This window comes from Aricia agestis, chromosome 2, assembly GCF_905147365.1.
Source record: "Aricia agestis chromosome 2, ilAriAges1.1, whole genome shotgun sequence".
NCBI lineage: Eukaryota > Metazoa > Arthropoda > Insecta > Lepidoptera > Lycaenidae > Aricia > Aricia agestis.
Window position 1 is genome coordinate 6,170,332 of NC_056407.1, and position 27,550 is coordinate 6,197,881.

The 27,550-nt window shown below is 35.8% G+C and overlaps 2 protein-coding genes across 2 annotated transcripts in view; one reads left to right on the plus strand and one right to left on the minus strand.

Annotated features, from left to right (window-relative positions):
- The window catches only part of LOC121738197, a 45,395-nt gene extending 32,986 nt beyond the window's left edge, over positions 1-12,409 (plus strand). The window contains exons 4-20 of the mRNA XM_042130114.1: positions 144-341; positions 1,021-1,194; positions 1,487-1,631; positions 2,041-2,114; positions 3,085-3,200; positions 3,770-3,844; positions 4,079-4,192; positions 4,744-4,891; positions 5,130-5,208; positions 5,318-5,458; positions 6,104-6,229; positions 8,033-8,138; positions 8,790-8,861; positions 10,418-10,509; positions 11,183-11,265; positions 11,787-11,896; positions 12,242-12,409. Coding sequence (XP_041986048.1) covers positions 144-341; positions 1,021-1,194; positions 1,487-1,631; positions 2,041-2,114; positions 3,085-3,200; positions 3,770-3,844; positions 4,079-4,192; positions 4,744-4,891; positions 5,130-5,208; positions 5,318-5,458; positions 6,104-6,229; positions 8,033-8,138; positions 8,790-8,861; positions 10,418-10,509; positions 11,183-11,265; positions 11,787-11,896; positions 12,242-12,364 — 1,976 coding nt within the window. The 3' untranslated portion in view covers positions 12,365-12,409. The remainder of the gene's footprint in view (positions 1-143; positions 342-1,020; positions 1,195-1,486; positions 1,632-2,040; positions 2,115-3,084; positions 3,201-3,769; positions 3,845-4,078; positions 4,193-4,743; positions 4,892-5,129; positions 5,209-5,317; positions 5,459-6,103; positions 6,230-8,032; positions 8,139-8,789; positions 8,862-10,417; positions 10,510-11,182; positions 11,266-11,786; positions 11,897-12,241) is intronic.
- Positions 12,410-20,559: 8,150 nt separating this feature from the next.
- On the minus strand, positions 20,560-26,671 carry LOC121736471. Its single transcript, XM_042127693.1, has 9 exons — positions 26,587-26,671; positions 26,117-26,229; positions 25,581-25,662; positions 25,274-25,360; positions 24,919-25,044; positions 22,466-22,547; positions 22,142-22,301; positions 21,047-21,800; positions 20,560-20,957 (listed from the first exon to the last, which is right to left on the minus strand). Exons 1-9 carry the CDS (start codon positions 26,669-26,671, stop codon positions 20,560-20,562), a joined length of 1,887 nt encoding a protein of 628 aa, XP_041983627.1.
- Positions 26,672-27,550: the final 879 nt, after the last annotated feature.

Here is a 27,550-nt window from a genome sequence, read left to right on the forward strand (position 1 = left end):
ACATTAACATAATTTTAAAAAGTAATAAAAATAATTTTTAGTTATGTTATTTTTTATCTATATTTAATAAGTATAGATAAAAAATAACATAACTAAAAATTATCATAAAGAATTGTCTGACTAAATTTTTTTTTTGTTTTCAGCGTCTCAAATACCGCACCCATACAGACCACGGCCAGGTATAGTCCTGGACGATACCGACTTTAAGCCGCATGGGACGAGATATCGGCCAGAGGCATCAGTCATAACGGCCGCAGAGACGAGACTACCACCAGGCTATGGAGAAATATTTGACGTGACTGTCTCTGCTATCCAAGGACCTGGAGAGAAGGGAAATTCAGGTAAATTATATACGATCTATTATAATCATACAAAAGCATGATTTTGAGAGTAAGTCCGTGGCCTAATGGGTAACCTTTGGTTCGCACTCCTAGAGGGTGCAGGTTCGATCCCGGGTGGAGGTGTGTACCAATGAGACATTTTCTGATCTCAAGTACATAATACGGACACTCATATGGTGAAGGAACACATCGTGACTCGTGAGGAAACCCGCACTTCAGTTGGTCCCAGACGTATTGACTAGTTCTTTCCTCTGGACTAGGCCGACTATGTTGCGAGAATGCCGTATGTGCTTGGGCAACCGTATGGTAATTTAAAAAAATCTTGTCCCCGGGCACTATAGTATTAGAGGAGTGGTTACTTCGCTCTTAAAATACTGTATAAATCATCCACAACGGATGCAAAGGCCTAGTTTTGTGTGATTTGATTTAGATGCTTAGCTTAGGAAACAATTTAATGTCGTACTCAAAGTAAGAAATCATCTCATGTACGAGTATGGGAGTCTCGCTCCACTCAACGCAAACTTACGCATATATAAAAGAGATATTTATTCCTGGAGTAGGATAATAATTTTTGTACCTAAACTTCTATATTTAGGCAAATTATGTTTAGTTCATTTTACTCGTACCATGCGTTAAGGGTAACGGAGAGGGAGATTTATCAGTATAATGTTTTTTTCAGTGCACATAGAACATATTAACATCCACCCACATAATCACGATGACATCATCGTGTCCCCATCAGGAGACCAAGGATTTGTGTCCATTGATGGAAAACGAACCTACCTCAACCTTTTCGATACATCAACTCCTTCTATAACCCCTACAAAAGTACAGAGTGTACCTCATCATACAGGTAAGAAAGCAATATTATTTTAACAAATTCGGGACGATATATAAATATGTTGCACTGAAAATAATTTCTTGCACAGATGCCATACATTTTCTGGGACAAAAACTTTCCTAGATGCTTTCCAAGGACTCGACGTATCCAAAGCTTTTATCAAAATCGGTTCGGAAGTTTAAGCGTGAAGGGTTAACATACTAACATAAGACTGACAGACAGATAGAGAGAGAGATAATTTCGCAAAAATTATGATTATGATAATATTAGTATATATGTTTATTTTCATTTTTTTACTTTACAGCCCCACCTCCATCATCCTTAGGACCAACTCTGGGCACGGGAGTAGCTATACCAGCTGATGATATTATACCGCAACCACCTGTGAGAAGACCACAACCGGTGCAAAGACCGCAACACACGTACAGAAGACCACAGCCTACAGTCAGGTGAGAAATGCCAGGCTAAACCTAATATTACACTTTTTCAAGTCCCAGTACTTGGGTCAGGCGCTGCCTCTCGCAGGATAATTTAGTGAGCCTTGATGCTTTAAATTAGGACGAAGGCTTCTGAATACAGTTTAGTGTAATAATAGTTCAAGCCTTTTCCTCCAGGGCCTTTTACCGATCGATAGTTTCAACAACAAAGTTAAAAAATTAATGGGTTTTGACATAGCGCATCGTAAGCATCATGTGACAAGGCGATGCTTTATGTTTAATCCCATAGTTTTGAAATGTTTGAATGCAACATGACTAGTTAGTTATACCAATTAATTTTTAATTCGTTAAACCTGTGTGTTGTAATCTACTTGTGCAAATAATTTTACGATCATTTTAAAATTGCGTGTTTATTTTGCAGAATCGACACTTGCATTGTCGGAGACGACTCTACCTGCGATCAGGCACAGAATGAAAAATGCAGAACTGAAGCAGGTAAATTGTTACAATTGGGTAAATTAACTCTATTTACTTTATAAACTCTTGCTAATCTGAAAAGTTCCAAGTTGATCCTACTATGAAAAATGTACTTGAGAACAATATTATCACTTAAAATGACGTTACGATCTTATATCAGTAATCAGTTAACCGGTCTGTTACTTCCGGTATAGCATATGTTCCGATTTCGGCGCTTATCTTTCGACTTCATTGAAGGAGAAAAAGGCATTAATGAACTTTATTTATACTTCCTGATGCATGTAATCCATGGTTATATTCAACTGGCGAAATTGTGTTTCTCTGTTCTGTCTGTTACCTTAATACTCTATAACTGCTGAATGCTTTGCAGGCAATTTGCTACACAGGCAGACAAACTTTCTCGTTTATAATATTAGTTTGGATGTAGCAGCATCCTAACATCCTTATTGTCAACATTTATCTTTTTAACTTACTTTTAAAGAAAGGAGGAGGTTCTATGTTCGACTGTGGATCCATACTATATATCCTGCGGGGCTAAAATGGTCGCTTTGAAGAATCATGATATGAATCATAATATGATTCATTTTTCTAAAATCGCAAAATGCAACTCTGCTTGCAATTCATTTCTGTATTTTTGTACTGATTTGACATTTTGTCAGTTTGACAGTTTTGACAATTCACTTGCTGAATTGATTGAGAGGAATTGCTAAATGTGACCATTTTAGCCCCGCTGGTCTCTGACTATACTAATATTGTAAACGCGAAATGTGTCTGTCTTTCTGTCTGTTACCTCTTCACGCCTAATCTGCTGAACCGATTTCGTTGAAATTTGGTATGGAGATACTTTGAGTTCCGCGACCGGACATAGGATACTTTTTGTCCCGGAAAAATGTACGGTTCCCGCACGATAAACGAATTTTTGCACAAAAGCGTTGCGGGCGTTATCTAGTATTTTATATCTATAACGACTTCTTTTCTATTATCGCAGGTATCTCTTCCTGCCAATGTCGTCCGGGCTACGCGCGGCGCGTGCACCGCGACCCGTGCCGGCGCGTCGTCTCGTTGCTGCTCAGCGTCAGAGTCGACAGACTGTATGATAGAAAGGCAAGTAACTATTATATTTAGTGTTATTTAGTGATCTGTATTATTAATACAGCAGAATTACCCCCGAAACTGATATGATTTTGATGAGTCTGATTAGTTCCAAATTGAGCCGCAGCACGATCGTGCGCTAGTAGTATAGATGTCAGGAGTAGGAAAAGCCATTGGGATCGAATTAGTTCCAAATTGAGCCGCAGCACCATTTTTCAGTCAAAAAGCTTTGAGATCGAGCTGATTCGATTCTGATTCTGCCAAGAGGGCAGCAGGTCACGATCTGTACCTGCTGCCCTCTCGGCAGCAGGCACAGATCGTGACCTTCCATGCCTTGAGTGTCGTTTCGAACTGCAAGGGCTTAGCAGATACCCAACGCTCGCGACAGGGCAAGTTGAGAATTAAACCCGGATATGGGGAAAATAATTGAGCCCAAATCATTTCTTTTTCGATGTATAAATTCATGGTAGAAGATAAACAATATCTAAGCGATATATCTTCTGCTTTTTTCTTCGTAGCATTAGACATTTGTAAAGCAAACATTGTCATGTATACGTTTACAAGTTAGCGTTTGTTTTCAGGTAACCTGGGACGTGAAGTTAGCTGACAAGGAGTCGGAGCCGTACCAGCAACTCAGTTATGAAGCAGTCCGCGCTGTAAGTTCATTATAAAAGAAACGTAATATAATTTAATACTTTGTTTAGTACGTAATACGCGAGCTATAAATAGGTAAAATATTCGAATTTTAGTTACAATGGTGGATACCTACGTATTTTTTTCTGCAAATACTTCCAAAATAACTATCCTTAGTTTGGTCGTTAACAAACTCCCATGCAGGTTCCGAGATTGTATGATGTTCGAATAATAAGATTCTGAATCTTTTTGTTCAGATCGACTCAGCGTTCTCCATGACTCCGTTCTCTGACGACTTCGTGAGCGGCGCCGTCAACTCCGTGTACCGGGACGACCAGGACAACAGAGTCTTCGTCAACTACACCGTACTGGTAAGTACTATCATAGAAGTTGATTCCTAGGCAGGGGGGGGGCCTAAGTAATTTGGTCGCGTTACGTCAAACCCAGCCGACCGATCACAGCTAACATTGAATTGACATAAGCAGACCACAGGACGTAGGTCTGTCAACTGCCTAGGACTCAATTTCCTCGATCGTACCTCTCTCGAATGTTTAAGCAGCGGATGAGCCTTTAATATAGGTAGAGGCCAAAGCTGTAGATCTGGAATACTCACATAATAAAATAACTTATTCCAAAATAGTATAACGGTTATGTGGTCTGGTGGAGCTTCGGGGAAAACCTAGAACAAGACTAATCAGAAATGTGAAAACAAAATAATATATCTAAGATGCCTTTTCACGCAAATATCCTATTTATTTATTATATTGGGTTCTTTTATACAGAAGCAACATCTTATTGTTCCTATGGTATACTATATTTACACGGAGCCTCAGGAAGTCAAAGACTTCTTTTTAAACTGATGAGATGACTTTGCAGGAAGTAAGTAACTAATAGTCATTGTCATTTGTACCTCTATCAACAGATGCAAGAAACAGCAGAAACAGGTCGTCCAGCGGTGGGCGTTGAGATCCAGAAGCACTTGCTGGGCGTGATCCGGCGGCGCTCCATGAACGTGGGCGTGTCCGCCATGTGGGTGGACTCGCCCGCCGGCAGCGTGCACGCTCCTACTGGTGAGTTGACACCTGAGGTTGACACTTGACACTGTTTTTATATGGGGTTTTTCCAACGTTTTCAGGGTTCCACACCCAAAGGTTAAAAACGGCACACTATTACTGAGATTTCGCTGTCTATCCGTCCGTCTGTCTGTCTGCCTGTCTGTCATCAGGCTGTCTTGAGATGGTTCTCAAGATAGTTTTATGAATTACTAACTGTTGCCGAAAAACTAACATGGAAATATATTTTTTTCAGACTTAGACGAGTGCGCATCACCTGACCTGAACGACTGCCACCAGCTGGCTACCTGTATCAACACATGGGGCGCCTTCAGGTAAGTTATCATCAGCTTCGCCAGTTATTTCTTCTTATTCAGAAATAGTTAAAGGTAATAAGAAGATCGTAATCAGTAAATCACAATTGAATAACCTATGACGTCACAGATGCGTATGCCCGGACACGACGCTGGACGCAGCGAGCGCGGGGGGCGGGGCGCTGAGCGGGCGCGTGTGTCGCGCGTGCTCGTCCGCGCACTGCAGCGAGCGCGGCGTCTGCCGGTACGCCAACGGTCAGCCGTACTGCACGTAAGTATTTAGAGGAATGTCATTGGCTGTAAAAGGGCCCATTCACGGCAGGCCGCCTTGCCGTCCGCCGGCTTATGCAGAATAGTGAATGGTGTCATTGGCCTGCATGGCGGCTGGCCTGCGAGTTGCGACCCATTCACAATCCTGCATAAGCCGGCGGACGGCACGGCGGACTGTAATGCAGGATAGTGAATGGGCCACTTAAATTGTAACAGTGTAATCTTCTATCGACTGTATTTTTTTTAGTATAAGCCTGAGTAAACTTTTGACCCTGGAATGACTATTCTTTGGGTAAACTTTTGACCCTTGAATGACTTATTTAAGAACTTAATTTTCTTGCAAGATGACAAACTTTTATGGTAATGCAACTCTGAAAATGATAATGAAACTTTTAATAATTCTGAAACATATACCACTGAGGGGCATGTTACATCCAAGGCATTAAAATTATTTAAAAATGTTAGTACCATCGTCCATCGAGGACTTTTATTCCTAGGCAGTTTACAGGCCAACGTCATTTGGTCGGATCATGTCAATTTAGTGTTAATTGTGATCTGTCGGCTGGGTTTGACGTAACGCGACCAAACTACGTAGATCCCCCATCTGCCTAGGAATCAACTTCTCTGATAGACCGATGTATTTCAGTTGCACGTCTGGCTACTACGGATCGACGTGCGAGGTGGACGGCGAGGTGGTGGGCGTGGCGGTGGGCGCGTCGCTCGCCGCCGCCCTCGTCATCGCGCTCACGTTGGCCGCACTGCTGTCTTGGAGGTCGGTACCAAAGAGTTTGTAATAAAACTAACAGTAGCATCGACTAGCATCATTATATAGAGTGGTATCACGATCAAGGCGAGACGAAGCTACGCATATTAAAGTATCAAAACACAGTAAAGCATGGAATATAAAACACAGCAAGGCGTTATAGCGGTGCTACATTTAGGCTGCGTAATACACCAAACTGATTGTCAGCCGCTGAACGTAAGCGACCATTACGCAGTTATAATACACTGTATAATACGTACATGTTATTTTTATTATTTTCTATGATGAACTAGAGAGCTTGTTTACGTTGGGCAGCTGACAATACTTTTAGTATGAAGTATGAACGCAGCCCTAAACTCTTAGCGCATTCTTCGAACGTTTTGTAACAAACTTATCGTAGCGTATCCATCGTAGTGTAAACGTTACGTTGCGTAGCGTATGTTAAAGTGTTTAGAAGTGCGGCGTAGCGCCCGCGCCGGGTCGACGTGTCGTCGGGTGCGCTACGGCCTACGCCGTCGCACCCGACGTAGCTCGCTACGTTTACTACGAAACCGTAGTAAACGTAGCGTGACATTATACATATAATTATAGCCTAGTGAGTTTTACTTCTCTGTGTATATTTTCTGTTTTTCACATGTCTTTTTTTTAGATAAATCAAATAAAATTAGGAAATACTAGCTGAGCCGGCAAATGTTATTTGCCATATAAAATATTTGCCTTTGCCTAACGAACGTATAATATATACAAAATTTCGTTAACATCGGTTGAGCCGTTTTGGTGGAGAACACTGAGACACGAGAATTTTATATATTAGATTGTAGATACATAATTAGTTATTACATATCTTATTATTGTTAGTTTAATTATAGTGAAATCTAAACAACGTGTTAAAGGTTATAAAAAAGTGAAAGCCACGTGCAATAAATATTATAAGTATCAAAAATAATCATGAGAAAATGTGAATGCAAATAGGGTACTAAACTATTAACATTATGCAAAATAGCTAAAAGCTAATAAACGTACTTAAACAAAAACTTACGTATTAATATACAAAGTGATGTAATTTAAGATCATAATATTACTTTCACTGAAAGTGCAACATACCTATAATGTTAACTATAGATACAATTAACGTTACATAAGCACATACAAGTAATAGCTATAATATACTTTCTCAAGTTTAATACTTTTTTCATAAACAAACGTGTTTATAAGGTTTATGAATGTGTCTGTCGTATTATGAATGTGTCGGGATCGTAGCTCCCAAAATGGAGAAATGATTTTGGTCTTGTTTTTATTTGAGAGCTGAGTACGTGACCAAAATGTCTCTTACGGCCGCACTTAATGGTAATCATAAATAAATATCATTATTTTGTTTAAATAATTTTTTTTCAAAAAATATATTAAGTATATAGTCTTATGTCAAAACCGTCATTTAATTAAAGTTAAGTTATTGTTATTAAACTCTATTTAAAGAGGTGCCGTTAGTAAACTCATCATGATGAACTTATAATAATACTAGATGACGCCCGCAACTCCATTGCGCCGAAATTCGTTAATCGTGTGGAAACCGTACATTTTTGTGGGATAAAAGTATCCTACCTATATCCTTTCCCGGGACTCGAAGTATCTACACACTAAATTTCAGTAAAATCGGCTCAGTGGTTTGGGCGTGAATAGTTAACAGACAGACAGACAGACATTTATAATGTTAGTATGGAAGTATCATGGACTAGCATTAGTATGGATGGCTTACCCACATCACCTACGAAAAGTAGTAGCTACGTTAACAACAAAACTTTTTAATTCCAGTCGTAAATGGTCTCGCGAGCAGAAGATCGGCACGGGGTCGCCCGTGTTCAACTACATGGCCGCCAACACCATCAAGACGCCGCCCGTGGGCGGACCGCCTTACCAGGTACACTAGCAGTGCCGGTTTTAGCACTACCAGCGCCCTCAGCGAGATATCTTCGATGCCCAGGGTGCTGATAGTATGTGGAAGCTTGCGGCGCCCCTTTTTGTTTGGCGTCGGCGCCCTGGGTGGTCGCCCAGCGTAAGCCCCTTCCCCCCTCCTAACGCCGCTACTGTACACTAGCGTGCAAAAATGACGTTCTTGTCAAATGATATGGTAGAATTTTTTGTTTAGAGGTATGTACTATCAGAGAAGTTGATTCCTAGGCAGATGGGGGACCTACGTAGTTTGGTCGCGTTCCTTTAAACATATCACGATAATTAACACTAAATTGACATGATCCGACCAAATGACGTTGGTCTGTAGACTGCCTAGGAATCAATTTCCTCGATGGTACATAATATTATAGTGTGCAACCACGTTCAATGAAACCTCAGACAACCGTTAAGCTTTACATAAAAATCTAGTAATTACCGTATATTGTATAACCACGTTTTGAATGTCTTTCGGCTAGCATTCTTCTATGGAAATGTCAGATCTATGCGCAACCAAAAGTTTTTGAGTGTAGACCGAATGATTGCTCATTACATAGTTCAAACCAGTGAACAGGTTGTGCTGAGATGTAAAGACAGATGAGAAATCAACTTACTTTTGCAGGTAACTCTGGAGGAAAGAATGCGATGGGCGCAGATAGCTGAAGCGATGGCGCAAGCGAATCAGCATTACGCCGTAAGTACACACTTTTTAACCGACTTCAAAAAAAGGAGGTTATCAATTTGACGCGTATGTATGTAATATTTCCAGAACTGCCCAATTTTCGTATATGTTAGTCTATATCAGCGTCTGAACAAATGTGCCAAATTTCAAAAGTGTACATTATGTATATGTATGTATGTATGTTTTTATGTTTGTGTTCGCATATCTCTGAAACTACCATTCCGATTTCAGTAATTCTTTTTTTGTTGTACTAGGTATTGTTCAACTAAGGAAATAATGCAAGTTTCATCAAAATCAGTTCAGTAGTTTTGGAGATAGGGAGTTTTAATTCTCATATTACGTACAATTTTGAAGTCGGTTTTATATATTTTTAAAATACATTTATATATTTTAGAGAATCATAAAGATACAGATTAATTATTATACTGTTTTAAAAGTTTAATCGAGAAATTGTTAAGAATATTCAAACATTTCATTTATGAAAATCGTAGTAATAGAGCTACCACAATATGACCAGAGGAACGAGCTTAGTCTGCGTTTCCACCAGAGATACGTGTTGCGAGGAATGTGTTTTTAAGATCCAATAAAATCGATACGCTGAGCGATGTCACATCAATAAAGCGATTCTATTGGTTCTCAAAAACACATTCCTCACAACACATCTCTGGTGGAAACGTAGCCTGATTCCTGTAGACGCAACGAAAACGAATATTATCGAGTATCAAACTTGTGGATCTGTACGAGTTATTTGTACTTAAAATAAGTTTACGATTAATATGATTAAATAAGAGGAACTTGCTCATCCTCTTTAATCCATCCATTTATATACAGTGGGATTTTCACTATTAATTACTGTTTATACTTAACCCTAAAGTGTCGATTTTATAATTCCTTTTTATACTTGAAAATAAGCCCCGAATTGTTTCATTTTCTAAAATTAGATACTACATTATATTTCCGAGAATTCGATCTGAGCAAAAACACGATATCTTAAAATTTTCTCTATAGAAAAAAATTACAAAGATGCATCTAATTTTCACGAATTTTTCATTTATTGCCATAACCATGCATTGAACTAAGTTAATATTTTAACACATTGTATAAAATTCTATCATTGAGAGATCGACCTAGCGGATTTTTTAAATGTTGTATATTTATCGAGTTATTGAGAAAAAACTAATTTGGCGATGAATCCGCGTCGTTCTTTTTCACCTGGCATAATATGAAAGACGGGCGTGAGTGTGAAGAGAGAAGAACGATGTTTGATTTTTGAGGTTAGTCGCCCTCTTAATAAGACTTTCCCAGTTATTGGAACGAAGTTCCTTATCGCGCGTTATAACTTAACTTAAAAAGTTGTAACGACATGACACAAAAGTGTCGGTATATTACAAGTAGAGCAAAAATGCTATAGTTGTAAGCCGTGCGGTAGCGCGTCTTTCTCTCTCAGTCTCTCTCTCTCACTCTCTTTTTTTTGTTTTTTTTTATTACTTCGTTCCATCCAGGTGTCCCTTGACACCTCTCAAGTTTTGTTTCTAATGTAATAACTACTGTATGTAATGTGTCCGCAGCAGCCGGACGCGCTGGGCGGTATGTCGACGCGGCCGTCGTCCGCCATGTTCGGCGGGTACCCCTCTCTGCCGCCGCCTGTGCCGCTGCCCAGGTACAATAACTCTTTTACACTCATTAATCATAGGACAGCTCAACAGCATACTGTGGACAGTTACGCAATCATGGTGCAAATCATGGCTAAACGTAAAGCTTTAGACAGTGCAGTCTCTTGCAGTCGGGACTGACGACTCTAGAGCGGTCGCGTTGAAAGTACCGACCGCTCAAGAACTGCTCGAGGGGTCCGCGGGATATGAATTTAGTATGGAAACCGTGCGGCAACTGCATCTTGCAGACGGTTCTCGACTCCAAGATGCGGTCCGTCTACGGCCTTAAAGCAAAGCTAGTGGTTTAATGACATGGCGCTTAAGATGTCTTATATCAAGAGTGTGTTCCGAAATGAAACCAAGTATCCTGGCCATTGTTTATGATGTCAAGCATCGACGTCATACTGTTAATTTATTCCAAAATATACTGGCCAGTACATTGCGGTATAATGATTTTGTTGAGAAGTATCACTTGTGGCATACCAGTACAATTTATAGTGTAGTATTCAAGACGTCAAAAACATTGGCCAGTATACTGAGAGATATTTCGGCACTCACGCCAAATCTCATACATTTTCTATGTTTAACTTTGCTGTTGAAACTTTAAATACAAATTAACTAAAGATTCAGAGTTCTGACGCATATTATAATAATGAATATATTTGTAATTTTTATGTGTAGGATGATGCACGGCCACCACACGGGCACGCTGAACACCGTCAACTCGCGCGCCAACACCGCCGCCAGCCATCACAACCTATACGGTGAGTCCTTCAAAAACACTATAGGTAAGTGTTATAAGTTGTACATCACGGAAATATATCCAAAAAGCTAAACCATAAACAGCTATTTGCTTCACACAACATCGAAGCCAGAAAAAGGCGGTAAAAGAGAAAGTGTATATTATGTTTACATCTTCAATTTTTCCTAAGGTTGGATCCCGAACTCCAGTTAAAAAAAACTGTATATTTTGGAGTCCAGAAGTTTTATTAACGAACTTCAACACCCCAGCTCTAACTCAGTAGTCGACTATACTTATTATTCAGTGGTGGATTTACACTAGGGGTAGTCGGGGCTAGCGCCCAGGGTGGGCGGCGGCAAATTTTCAAGGGCGGCAAAATTTGGAAAGTGCAGAAATTTCTAGTGTAGTCAAAATATTATAATTATAACTTTAACTACATAACTTTTAGAGATATTTCAATAATGGAGCGGCATTTTTCCGTGCCCAAGGGCGGCAAAAGTTTAAATCCGGCCCTGAATACTATGCTAAATTATTTTCTTGCAGGATACTCTAAGCACATGGCATCAGAGTCGAGCTCAGAGGCATCCAGCCACGTGCAGGACCGCGCCGACTTACTGGTGCCACGACCCAAGTCGCGCTCCAGGAGTATGCATGTGAGTTACTATTTGCAAGTTAATGTTAACCTTTGGTTAAATATAATGCTGACTCATTCGAAAAACTAAATTATACTAATCCTTATGGCTAATTAATTATTGATTATTGGATAAGAAATATGATTCATGTGTTGGCAGTGCAATCATTTATATTGTTTCCCGATGGAATGTTTCGAAACTGACTTCTAGTCTCTTGTATCCTGTTTACTAATATTCATTTTTATCCTCATTACAAATACACACAGTGTCAAAACAAGAATCACATATTTTAAACCCCCGACGAAATTAACTCTATGAAAATAATCCAAACTTTTTTATCTACTTTAGATAACAAATCATTTACAGAACCAGACGGGAATCTACTACGACGTGGAGTACGAGAACGCGCCGGAACCGATATACGGCTCCAAGGGCATACCGCTCTCCACATACACCGTGTCCCGCGGACCGCCCTTCTACAGGACATAGAGAAAATGATTCCTAGGAAGATGACAGACCTACGTACGTCACTTGGTCGGATTATGTCTCCCCGCGTTCCACGATCAAAACGCTGAAAATAGGGGTCATTTTGAGCGTTTTGGTCGTTTCCAACATTAAATGGAACGCCCCCCGCGTTCCATGCAAGTTGGGATCTATCGGCTGGGTTTTACATAACCCGACTTAATAAGAAAATTGCGCCATCTGCTTAAGAATATTTCTTTGGTGGAACATAGACCCTAGAATTAAGGCGACGCGCAACTGTACCTAGAAAGTAAAGGTATAATATTATAACGATTTACCTTTGCACCCTGTTCAAGGGTTGCGTTATCCTTAGCAAGGAAGCTCAGGTTTTATCCCAAGGAGTATTAATACAGGATTTAACTCTATTCGGGTCTGAAGTCAAATGCCTGGCCAGGCCAGGCAGTCAAATTTTAAATAATTTATTGGTAACGAAAACCTTACAAAATACATCTTGTTCTCGTATTGATAGGCTTGTTGAAAGAAACGTTGGAACATTAATTATGCAATCCATTAACTAACAATAGTAATATGGGGCATGCATATTATGATCGTAAAGATTTCATAAGGAATCACAATTAAGTAGGTAATATTCAGATTTTCTAAAATGTTTCAAACCAACTTTGTTAAAGGGATAAGAGTTAAGACTAATTTCGCTTTTAGAGAGCGACTAATCCAAAAAAATCAAACATCGTCCTTCTCTCTTCACACTCACGCCCGTCTTCCATATGCCAGGTGAAAAAGGACGACACGGATTCATCGCCAAATTAGTTTTTTCTCAATAACTCGATAAATATACAACATTTTAAAAATCCACTAGGTCGGTTTCTCAATGATAGAATTTTATACAATGAGTTAAAATATTAACTAAGTTCAATACACGGTTATGACAATAAACGAAAAATTCGTGAAAATTAGATTCATCTTTGTAATTTTTTTCTATCGAGAAAATTTTAAGATATCGTGTTTTTGCTCAGATCGGATTCTTGAAAATATAATGTAGTATCTTATTTTAGAAAATGAAACAATTCGGGCTTATTTTCAGGTATAAAAATTAATTATAAAATCGAAAAGTTTGGGTTAGTCGCCCCCTTAATGCGGAATAAAACTGCAACGAATTTTTTGTATATTTTGTAATTAAATAATTTTATACTCTGTGTTCACAATTTTATATAACCTGTTATTTAGTAAGACAAACGATTTATTATTGTTATTGTAGGAACTATATAATATAAGACTACTTTAGAAAATAACAATTTCGCTCAAGATCAAAAAATTTAAAAGCAAAGGATTTTTTAAAATTCAACTATAACTTTATTGTGTTATATCTAATAATGTTATTTAATTAGTCATACTGCATAATATTTATATACGTAATACGGTTAATAAAACAAAAAAGTCTGGCGTATGATCAAGAAAAAAAATTACATACATCGCATCTTACAAGCATCGGTTAAATTAATTTTTTGTCATAAATAATTAAAGTCAGCTTACATTGAAACGAGACAAAAAGACGCGGTACTTGTCGTTTATAAACTATAATTATTATAAAATTATAAAATTTAAATGTGAAATAGCGTGACGACTCTCGATATTTCGTCCAGTTAAATCTCGTTTCGATTTAAACTGACTTTTACTAGTTTTAGAGAGGTTTAAATTAAGTAAGAGCTTGTCACATTTAAAGATTGTAAATAATTTAATTCTGGTAATAAGAAATGCATTTATATATTGTACGCCGTGTTTGTTTTAAAATATTAAATATTTTTATAAATTGTTTTGGTTTGATTCATTCATCTGAAGTATTGTATGCTGATTATGATGAAAAACTAAACTTTTTGAAGGTTATAAGTAACCTTCAAAATGTTTAAATAGAATTTTTTTAAACTATTTTTAAAAAGAGTTAGTGATTCGTAATATACTTAATGAATTTACGATCCTTTGGTGGTTAAAAAATAATGAGCATATTACTACTCAAATAAAATAAAGATAAGGATACAATACAGGAATAAACGCAGGATGTTCGCCATTTTCAGTTTGGGAGTGTAAGACAGACTTGTAGTTTCGAAAACGATGACTACATTGGCAACCTTTGGAGGCAGAAACATCAGGGTCTGGCTCCATAGCACCAACCATACAGTTACATATACCATCATTAAGCAGAACATTAACGCCAATATCTCTAGAATTCTCTCTTCCATTAGAAAACGGTATTTTATTGGATTTATCAATTAAGTTCGAATCAGTTTGGCGTCCTCTTTTCGAAACTCTACTGCTATTTTCACTAATATCCTTTAGAGTATCTTCATATTCGTAGTGTGGTTTTAGGACTTTTAATACTATTTTAGAATTGTCATTGAATCGGTTGATGGGTACGGCGTTTTCTTCATGGTGAATACACAATTGATTTCTGAAGCTGCATGTAGATATTTTGCAGGTACATTTTTTAGACGTCCTTTCTGGTTCTGGCGTTTGGTGGTCTATTTTGGAATTACTGTTTGCATGTGGTACCTCCAAATCGACTGCGGTCTTCATCGAATTTTCAGAGTTATCTGAATGTATCATGTTTTCATTAAGTGTGTGCCATTTAACGTTATTGTTTTTGATTACTGAAGTACTTGGCTCCTTGTATGCATTTAAAGTAGAATTTGCTGCTGTATCATCGGACATTTGCTTCAGAGTATCATTAGCTAACTGTGTATTGTGCTGGTTTTTATGCAAGCCTAGTTTATATTTTGTTATTCTTTCCGCAAAAGATAATGAATTTTCATTTGGGACCATAGAAAGTTGTATATTTCTTGGACACAGTTGCCTCATGTTATCTATTCTATTAATAAGCTCACTTGCCAAGAAATCTATGTTTAAATTTTGTTCCTTTATGAGATTTGTTTCTAATATATTTCGTATATCTGAATGAAGTTTAGATTTTTTGTCGTCATCATTCATAGCAATATTATTTTCAGTTTCTTTAACTAATGCTACTAAAATATCTTTCATGATTTTCTTGTGGTCTTCGTCTTCGAATACATCTTCGGAAGTTAAAGATAAATCAAAGAACCATTGATCAATCTCTTGTCCTAAAAGAACTTTATCAGCCTCTTCAAGTAACGTGTCATTTGAAATATTTATTTCGCGTAATTCATTTACACATTTTTCAAAAAACGTCTCGATGTTTAAAAACGTATCAAGCTCTTTTTCATATTTTTGTTTTAAAATATGATAGATGTTTCCTATTTCTGTAGAAACTTTATGTTTATAAGCCCTGGCTATTTCTTGGTTTTCATTTGAAAATTTAGTCCAAAGAATATACATTTCTGCTATATTTGTTAAGGATGGATTAATACTTTTAAAATTATCTGCGTCGAATTTAAGTGTTCTTAAATAATCGTGAATTTTTAAAATTAATTTATTTTTCAAAGATGTTACTCTGTTCTTACAAATGTTTTTGAGTGTAATCATAGTTTTTTCGACAAGACGCACTTTTAATACGTATCTTATAGACCTTAATTCCGGTGTTTGTGGCAGACAGTCTATCAAATCGTCAATTTCTTTTTCAAGAAAATCTTCATAGTACTCATGATGAATTGATTCCTTATAGTTTAATTTTACTATTGCTTTCCAAATACCATTATAAATACCGACAGCGGCCTTTTCTGATACATTCGTTTCTTGTGGCGTAAACAAATCTTTTGTTATTTCTTGGCTCCATAATTTTACAAACTGATCATACCCTTCATATAGATCGTGTCCCATGGTCACGTTTTCAGCATTTGACTGTAATTGTAAACATTTTGCATCCTGATTAGGCTTATTTCTGGATAAAGTCATAGGAGTCGTTGTATAAATTTTATTGAAGTGTGTTTTGTGGCATTTAATGTTATTTTTATTCTCACTATAAAAGTTATCTTTTACCAAAACGGGATAAGCAATTACATTCATCGGATTAATCTTGTCGAAGCTCTTTCTGTTAACATCATATTTTGAGTTTAAGACGAATATCTAAGCAAATGACCTTGGACGTTTGACGCGGAGCGCCATCTGTTTATGAATCAATGTAGGTTGCCAAGCTACGGTAAGTTACATAATATTTCCGCTAGATCTAGCATTTAGCAATTTATTTTGCAGAGGTGGGCAGAGTAATAATAAACAGAGACTACTTGTTTTTTTTTTTCGAATTAATTAAATAAAATAAATATGTACTTAGAATACTTTTTTATTTTATCCCCTTTTAACCCGTATTTTATGTATGTCCCGTATTATATGTATCTCGAATACGGCTCAAACGATTTTCATGATATTTGGAGTGGGGGAGGTTTCAGGGGAGAAGACGCGGAGATGAATGTTTCATTTTTTGCCACTGATATAGAAGTCTTTCAGCTTTTTCTACATTTTTGTTTCCCAGAATTCCTCATCACGATGGATTATTTCCGTTTTAACTGGAAAGTTTTTGCCAGACTATATACCAAAAATGCATTTTTTGCTTCTGGTTACATGAAGCTGGCCCTTTATTTGGTAGAACCATGCGTGGTTTTTATTTATTACAAAAAAATAAAAACCATATAGAAGTGCAATCCATATAGAAGTCTTTCAGCTTTTTCTCCATTTTTGTTTCCAAGAATTCCTCATCACGATAGATTATTTCCGTTTTAACTGGAATGTTTTTGGAAGACCATATACCAAAAATGCATTTTTTGCTTCTGGTTACATGAAGCTGGCCCTTTATTTGGTAGAACCATGCGTGGTTTTTATTTGTTACAAAAAAATAAAAACCATATAGAAGTGCAATCCATATAGAAGTCTTTCAGCTTTTTCTCCATTTTTGTTTCCCAGAATTCCTCATCACGATAGATTATTTCCGTTTTAACTGGAATGTTTTTGGAAGACCATATACCAAAAATGCATTTTTTGCTTCTGGTTACATGAAGCTGGCCCTGTATTTGGTAAAACCATGCGTGGTTTTTATTTATTTGTAACCCGCCTTTGGTTTTTAGGGTTCCGTACCTCAAAAGGAAAAAACGGAACCCTTATAGGATCACTTTGTTGTCCGTCTGTCCGTCCGTCCGTCTGTCAAGACCCTTTTTCTCAGGAACGCGTGGAGGTATGAAGCTGAAATTTATATCAATTACTCAGGTCTACTGTCCCTTGAAGCTGTGAAAAAATCAAACTTCTAAGCCAACGCAATCAAAAGATACAGCCGTTTATGTCGCAAATTTTCGACACTTGCAAGGGAATCAAAACCTACAGGGTGCTTCCCGTGAACTCAGAATCTTGAAATTTGGTACGAAGCAACGTCTTATAGCATAGATAAAGGAAAAATTACGAAAACCATAAATTTTTAGTTACATCACATAATATATTTTTTTTTAATAATTTTAAACTTACTACCCATTTCCTCATAAACGCGTAGAGGTATTAAATTGAAATTCATACCAAATACTCAGGTCTATAATACCTTTAAGCTGTAACAAAATCAAACTTCTATGTCAACGCAATCAAAAGAAACAGCAATTTAAGCTGCATATTTTGAAACTCGCAAGTACTCGCAAGGGAATCAAAACCTAAAGGGTACTTCCAGTCGACCTAGAATCTTGAAATTTGGCATGAAGCAACGTTTTATAGCACACATAAAGGAAAAATTCCGAAAACCTTAAATTTTTAGTTACATTACAAAATATATATTTTTTAATAAATATAAACTTATTACTTTTTTCCTCATGAACGCGTAGAGCTATCAAGTTGAAATTCATATCAAATACTTAGATCTAATTGCCTTTAACCCGTGAAAAAAAAAAAAATTCTAAGTCAACGCAAAAACGCAAAACGCAAAAGTACAACCATTGATACCGCATATTTTGAAACTCGCAACTACACGCAAGGGAATTAAAACCTAACACAATAAAGGATTACTTAAACGATAAAGAGATCTTTGTCTTAAATTTATGCTCCTCCATCTTTCCCCATTGTAATGTTATGAATTTCATTTTGCAATAAAAATACCATAGTTATGACTCGATTGTCGTAATGAACGAACTTTGTAAACCTTGCAGGTTTGTACGGAACCCTCGGTGCGCGAGTCCGACTCGCACTTGGCCGGTTTTTTTTTATAAAACGTTAATTGTTTATCATTTATGGCTTTTTCTACACCAACATTGTAACAACATTTTGGGCACTTTATTTCTACTATAGTGTCGTCATCTACAGTGCCATCTGGGGTTGCTCCAAAATATTGGACTTCCGGATATTGGACAGGACAGGAATTTTTGTATTCGAGTAAATTTGAGAATTATTAAGTTATTTTTTTTTCCTTTTGGGCAATGGGGCTTGTTGGCTTGAATGGTGGGGGACTAATTTTCTTTTTTCTGACTTTTTTTCATTTTTTCTTGTAACAGTCTCTGTTATATACTGTGGGTCCCTAATAGGTATTTTTCTCGGATATCTAGGATCCACTAATTCTGGCAGCTGATTGTGCTGACAAAAAAAAATACTACTACTCCCTCCAGTCTGGCTTTTTGTTTTTAATATAATCAATAATTAATATTTACGTTAAAAGATAATAATAATATTTCTTACTGGACATTTGAATCCGTGTTATCATTAATCTGATGTAATGACTCTTCTAAATTTTGTCCTTCGGTTGCATCAATTTCAACTATCCTACCTTGGATCCTACAGGATTACAAAAATAAAAATTTTGTGAATAAAAACAATTTGAAAATCAATGCATTGTCTGATGCGTATACACATGAAGGTATATTAAATGATGATGAAATGTATTTTGCGCTGTAGCTAATAGTGAACAATATCGCGTAACAACGGTCCGGCGCATTATAGCACGAAAGTAAATTTCGCTAGTCCCAAAAATGTTTTTGATGATAATTGATTACTTAAAAATTAAATACAATTCTAATATTTCCTTTAGTTAATCTTTTATATAGTGTGTGATTGTAGTAGTGCAAGTTATTGAATGATAGTAACTCAATAAGTGTAACAGATATTTGTTGAAAAACCCAGAAAAATTCATAATTTCGAAAAATGAAACTATAGAGTCAAAATAAGTGAATCGTGTTTTCCGTTAGGCAAGTATCAGATAAATATACAATCATTAAATAAATCTCAATTTCATTTGTGTTTCATCGTCTTCCGGGATCGTAATACTTATTAGAAAACACAGCAAAAAAAGGGAGCTCGGTCTTAATGCCAAATTACAGCTTTGTAAGTCCTATAGTCTTTGAGCAAGACTGCGGACAGACAGACAGACAGACGGACAGACCGAAATTATAAGGGTTCCTTGTTGACTACAGAACCCTAAAAAGTTCATTAAAAGTATTTTTTTAAAATTTTACGGCTTCCTTTAACAATACTGAACCTTCCCTGAAGCTATGGCATATTATCTCCATGTATGGCAAACATTTTTTAAACATCCTATAGTTATGTAGGTATAATAGTGTAACAGTAAAAAATAATTGTTTGAAGTCTCTGTGATAAACTATTCTGTATGCTATACATTTACGTAACAATTTACATTACAATGTCCGATAAATAATAGACTGTTGTAAATGCATCTGATGATCACATGATCATAATATTATTTTTCACTTTTTTCAAAATCGAAAAGTGCAAACTGTTAAAACTTAAAGCCGGTAAATTGTCAAAGTGAGACTAATCAAAAGAAGAGCACGCACTGCTTGTGCCGTGTGCGCGGAACGGCAACGCCGCGCTCCGTTGTACATATCTCGAGTTGACAACGACGCATTCTGTAACTAATTTACGCCTGTTAAATTTTATGAGCAAATGCTTTACTACATTTACTAGTGGAGTTTGATTTACAGTAGGCACTAAAGAGTTTGATGATAAAACTTCTATTTTGCAATACTGTTTATCGCAAATGGTTCGCGATCAACAAGATAAAAAATAAAGAAACATGTATGCAAAGATTCATTATAAACGGATTAGCTAAACCAAAAAAAAAACCCATCCTAAAATATACATCTTACGCGATTTAAAAATATATTTTCTGATAACTGAATAAAGATCACCAAAAATATCGTTCACGACAATATATTTCAAGATACACTTTCTAATTACACAAAACTTCTGTATTTCCCGATCTGTAATTTAGCTGTAAAACATCGCCAAAAAGACGTCTAAAACGCATTTTGCTTTACTATTCACCTTAATTTTCGAATACTATAAAATAAAGTTTTTACATTTCTCAACATTTCGATCCTTTGTTTGGAAAAATATTTGTTATTCCATTTGAAAATCAAATAATGAAGATACTCCAATTCAATTTCATCAGATACGATATAAGATGGAGAACGTGACTTTATGTAATTTTGTCTGTCTATTCTTTTCTTTATTTCACTGGCTAAAGAGACGATAGCTATATTTTTGCAATTTTGCAAATCTTGAGACAAATCTAACAGATCCAGCCAGTCTTGTATAGCTGTCTGTATCTCAGAAAAACTAGTAGAAGTATTATTATTACCTGATTCTTTAATTATTATCTTCTTTTCCGTTTCAGGATATTGATCCACTTTAAATAAGCCTTTTTGAAAGTGATTTTCTGCAAAAACAGGTACAATTAGTATGTTGAAACCTAAAAAGGGAGGTACATGACGTGTATGTATGTGTGTGTACGTAGGTTGAATATACCTTTATAGAAGTCATCTCCAAGCGTGGGTAAAATTTCTTTAATCTTTAGATTTCTTTTAACCGTATTATTATGTACAGTATATTGCTTTTTGTAAATTAATCTTATCTTTTCCATTAACATGTCCGTTAATCTTTCTATTATTATCGTCATATTATTGGTATCGTTTTCATCAGACACGATCGTGCTTAGAAGATCATCATTGTTCACAAAAGGAATAGTTTTTAGTGTATATTGACTTTTAGAATTTAATATGAAATAATTGTAGTTTTTCAATATTTTGAGATGTTTCAACAAGTACTGAAACACAAAATTTAGCTCATCATGATCAGTGCAACGTCCTGTTTCAATTAACATGATTTGCACCCAACGTTTTATAGCATCTTTTAAGAATTCATCATTTGAATTTGAGTTGACATCATTGCTTTCAGGGAAAACTTGCTGGTAATTTGGAATATCTAAGTTCACATTGAAGCATTTATTTTCCTTCGCAGTTACTATATTTGGTGTCTTGTAATTTAAATAATTATTAAAATGGTGTGGTTGTAGCATTTCTAAACCGTTTTTGACTAGAGTAATTTTATTTGCGTCTGATACTGTGTTAATTTCGGTTTGAATTTCTGTCTCCTTTCTGTTTTGTTTAATAAACTGCATATCTTGTAAAATTTGTATGTTATTAGCCTTTAGTTCGGGAGATATCGTATCAGCCTCTATTTCTTCTTGTAAGAAAAATGATGGATCGATAGAATATGCAATCTGTAAAAAAATTTAAGTAAATTCTGTTTTCAGTTAGTTCTACACAAAAAATCTCGATAAACTCTCTAACGGCTAACCGCTTAAACTAAATGTGAGATATAATATGCTTAGACTTATGCTTTTTGTAAAATTTAATATATTGTGTTATAATATTCCGTCACGGCTTTATTGAAGTTTTTTTGTATAAGGTCATTCAAGCCTTAAATATTCTTCGGTACGTATGGACAACCACCTAAAAATGTTTTTGAATTTAAATTTGAATCTAATAAATTGAATCTCAAAAATTTTCCCTTAAAAATTTATACATTTTATACTGTTAATGATTTGCTTATCGGTCTTACATTTGGCAATGTCACAGAACGTAGACTTTCCTTGTCCTTTCTTGTAGACTTCTGTAGTTCTCTAACATCAATTGCAGTAGTGAAAGAGGGCTTAGTTCCATGTTTGGCTCGGTCTTCGCGTAACCACTTTGATATCTCGCACTTTTGTGCTTCACCTTTACTAAAATAGCATAAACATAATATACGTTAGTATTAAAAAAAATATCAAGATTATATTGAACCTGATTACTTTCCACCAAGTCTTCTTTCAAAGTTACTGTTTGCACTCGTATACTTACAAAAAGTCAATTTTGTGCGGTAAGTAGATTGTTATGTTTTTCTTACCTGATGAAGTTGTTGCACTGAGAACGTTCTTCTAATGCTAATGGTTCATCAGTTTTGTTTGCAGAAGACGGCGCATCTAATGCTGTAAGTAGTAGTATATTTAAAAAATCGGCCAAGTACGAGTCAGACTCGCGCACAAAGGGTTCTGTACCGTTATAGAGCGAAATTATGGAAAAAAACTTTGTTTTTTATATGGGAGCCCCCCTTAATTATTTATTTTATTTTAATTTTATTATGAAATATTAAAGTACAAGTATAATTGAGGGTTTTGTGAAAATTTCAAATGTAGTACATGTTGCCATTATGGAGCAATACTATATAATATATATGGATGCTGTTAAACATTGGTGTGTCATCCCACATCGACTAGTTTTGAGTAATCGGTGTTTTAAGTTTTTTTGGAATAATCTTTATTTTCTGCTTATTTTAAGCAAAAAAATGTTATTGTGCGGTATCTTTTTTTTTTTGTTGAAATGCGTAGAATATGAAAAAACATTTTAATTTTACATTCAGTTTTAAGAGAAAACGTATAAAAATGGTTAATGCAATATTGCTATAGGGCTTATTACATAGCATTAATGTCATTTGTGCTATTTCACAATTTTCTTTTCAAATTTCTTTCAGTACAAATTTAAGTGCTTTAATTTTAACAAAATGTTATAAAATTACCTTGTCACGCCTAAACCGCTGAACAGATTTTGATGAAACTTGGTATGGAGATACTTTGAGTCCCGGAAAAGGCCATAAGATCCTTTTTGTCTCGGAAAAATGTACGGTTCCCACGCGTTAAATAAAATGATTTCTGCTTATACCGCTACATGGATTTTGATGATATTTGGTATGCAGATACGTTATGTATCGGAGAAGTACAGAGAGTTCCCGCTTCTTCTTCCCTTCCCGCGCTTCCCGCAGAATGCTCTTATGTATCGCGCACACATTTGGGCACTATAAAATTACTCCTGCGTAACTGGCCTGGTTTCATTGAAACCAGAGTGCTCTTGTGTATTGCGCATACACTTGGGCACTATAAAAATTACTCCTGCGTAACTGGCCTAGTTTCATAGAAACCAGAGTGCTCTTGTGTATTGCGCACACACTTGGGCACTATAAAATTACTCCTGCGTAACTGGCCTGGTTTCATTGAAACCAGAGTGCTCTTGTGATTGCGCACACACTTGGGCACTATAAAATTACTCCTGCGTAACTGGCCTGGTTTCATTGAACCCAGAGTGTTCTTGTGTATTGCGCACACACATGGGCACTATGATATTACTCCTGCGTAACTGGCCTGGTTTTATTGAAACCGGCCACCGCCCCGAAATCGGTGTGGGAGTTTTTTATTTATTATAATTACCAGCATTGGACATTGGGCATACTTATTGAAATACTCGTTAGTCTAATTAAATTAATAATCTTGCAAACTAAAATAATTAGAATACATTTTATACATATTATTATTAATCAACTGACGGGTAATTTCAGATGTACAATTACTTCATCAATCTGATTAATTTTTAATCTGATTAAAATTACTAATTACTTTTTGCTCAACTCTGCACGTGATAAACTAATTATTTCTACATTAACTAAATTTAATCAAAATCGGTTCAGCAGCTTAAACGCAAATTAATAAAGTTTATTGCGTGAAAACCGAACATTTTCCATGATAAAAAATATTATCCTATGTCCTTCTCCAAAATCTTACGTAATATCTACAATTCTACATGTACTCAATATCGATATCTTATGCCAAATTCACTGTTGTTGACTGCGCGGAAACTGTACATTTTCCGGGACAAAAAGTATCTAATGTCATTTTAATTGATTCAAAGTATCCGCATACAAAATTTTATCAAAATCGGTTTAGCGGTTTAAGCGCAAATCATTTTAGAAACATAGTACATAAATGCTGTATACAAAACCTCACTAAGAGGAATAAGCATTAACCATTTTTGTACTCTAGAATATGCTACAGTGGGTTTTCAAAAAAATGGATTTCACTGTCGTAAACCTTATGTTATAAAGAAGAAAACTGCATTATTAACTCAAAACCCGATTTTACGTGGGATGAAACACCAATGCTTAACAGCAGCCATATAATACGAGCCAAAAAGGCCAAAAAAATACGTTTGTTGTATAGGAGCCCCCCTTAAATATGAACTTTATTTTGTTTTTAGCATTTATTGTCATAGCGGCACCAGAAATACACAATCTGTGAAAATTTCAGAAGTCTAGCTATAGCGGTTCTTGAGATAGAGTTTGGAGACAGACAGACAGACGGACAGTCTCAGTAATAGGGTCCCGTTTTTACCCTTTGGGTACGGAACCCTAAAAACATCTTAATTATAATATTCATAACTTGGCAGTTGGTGTAATAATTATCAGCTAAATTAATTAATCAATGAAAATTAAAATAGTAAAACTAAGTGTAAATAAAACTAAAAAAAACTAACGGTTTTTCGCATGTTTTCCTCCATTATTTTTTTCCGTTATTTCCAAATTTTTGTTATAGGAAGGCTTAGAATATTTACGAAGGGAACTAAGAAATTCATCAGCGTGTTTTAGTCGTGGCATATTTTCTAAAATAAATGTATATTCTGAGGTAGAGTTATCAAAAAAAATGTCAAAAAATAATTCATCATAATTTCCACAATTTTCCTGATTTAGTTCAGACTTTGCCGGCCCCTGGACGATCAATTGTATTGTCAATATCACGCTACAGTTTTATTGAACTTTATTTGACTGAGTTGATTGCGGTACTTATACTGCGCAATAAAATTGCTCGTCTAGGGGTCCGCTTATTTTTACCTATTGCATTAGGATTGTCTCTTCTTAGCGGCTCACTTGATCTGGGAACATTTTTAGGACCTGTACCGACTTTAAAATGACTGTCACCTGCAACATAATTTCTACTAATATAATTTCATTTAGTATTTTTATCTCCTTACGTTTCTGAAAATTGACGAAGTAACCAGAAAAATCCTTAAAGTTTTCCTAGCTTAGGTACAAATATGAGAACTTAAGTTTCCTTTTGTTACGACTTAAATGAAAGCTTTTTCTCTTCGTGATAATTAATTAGGTAAGTAACGAAAATATTAAAGATTGTTTGACACACCTGAATTTAGAAGTTTTCGTTGTAGTGGAAATTCCGTAAGCTCTTCAGATGGCGAAGTTGGAGAAACGTGACAGTGCGATATCTTAGAAAAAAATAAAAATAAAATAACAACAGGAGTATTATCCACAAACTGGGGCCAGATTCTTATAATATTATGCCTCAAATACAACGAGGGACAATTTACAAAGTGGCAAGGGGTTTTGTACGGACACTAATACTACGCTTTTTCGTTAAATTCACTTTAAACCGGCACTCTCGGAGTGCAACCGTGTAACATTTTTAAAAATATACTTTAGATTTTTAAAGTTAAGTTCACTTTTTTAACCGACTTTCAAAAAGGAGTAGGTTATAATATGTTCGGCTGTGGGTTTTTTATTTTATTTTTTTATTGTTGTAAGGACATCAATCTTGTAGAAATTAATATAAAAAGTCAACAAGAGCTGATGCATGCTAATAGGTGACACACCATTTACAATAGCAAGTTCAGGCAGAATATTATATCATGTAACACCATAATAATTAGCAAAAATATTTACCTGATACGTGCTAGCATACCGCCCATCAGTCACTTGCACGCTGCTATTACAATGTGTGGATTCACAATTTAAGTCTTTCTTGAAATTCGTCCCACTGTAGGATGGATTGTCTCCTAAATTAAGAATAACAACATTTTATCAGTAAGTAACTACATTGCATCTTAGATTTTAACCTTAATCCTGCCATACACGGTACGGCCGTCTATATTCGGAAAGGTCAATCTGTGCAGGTATGCCTGCGCAGGTGTGATTCGAAAAAAAATATTTTAGATTTTGCGCCGGTCGCCCTGCGCAGGCTCAAAAAACTGCACAGGTCTATGCCCACACATTGGTCTATCTGCGCAGGTATACCTGCACAGGTAGACCTCTCCGAAATTGGAATATTGCACAAATTTCTTAGGGATTTCTCTGCGGAAAAAAAAGTTGAGCTCTATTCATTAGGACGTTATAAAAGACTTTATAATAATTACCATTTTCTTTAAAGAAGCATTGTCTCTTTCCATTACGTACTGTGACTACAAGATCGGACTTTGTTTTACCATGAAAATATGCCATTAAGTAAAGTAAGTATTTTTCTGATTTTGAAGGAGATGAGGACCTAAAATGATAGTTAGTATAATATTATATGATAAATTTAAATCCAATGATTTATGGGGACTGTGTTATCCCAAACTCCTTACATAATAGAAGATAGGTATTTACAGTTTGCTTATTTAGCTATAGATTACCACACGCAGTTAGGGTGAAGCCAAATGAGCGTAATTTGTGATTGGTGAGTCGCAGAATTTCGGCTGGCAGAAATTCTGCTACATTCAGTTTCATACAAATGTCCTGTTTGATTCACACGAGCGTAATTTTGTGAGTCATGATTTGTATGAAAAGATATTTACGCGACCGAAATTCTGCGACTCACAAGTCACAACTCACAAATTATTACGCTCGTTTGGCTTCACCCTTACCTATAATATTATGTGTCCTGAACTCCTGAATAGATGATGAAGTATAACTACGTGAACTACCTACACGTATAAGTAAAAAATAATAATGTTAGTTTCGAAAATACTTTATAAACCTAATAATTTCCAAAAATATAACAATGTAGATTGTAGATCATAATATATATAATATCCAAAATATTTTATTGAAGATTGAAGATATACATATTAAATAAATCGTATCGTGACAAGCATAGACTTAATATATACTGTCGCAAGTATTTCTTTCAACTTCTTTTTTCTGAACTCTCTCTTGGCTTGACCTGAGTAAGGATTTTTGATATAAGCTGTATGGCTTACATCTCTCAGCAGTCTCTGCTAAAATAGAGATGTTTCAAAAGAAGAATAATCATTTCAATGTCAAAAGTCTATAATTTATTGTATTCAGAATGTTTATTTTTTTCTATGGTTTATTGACATTTTTTGGTAGAATTTCTAT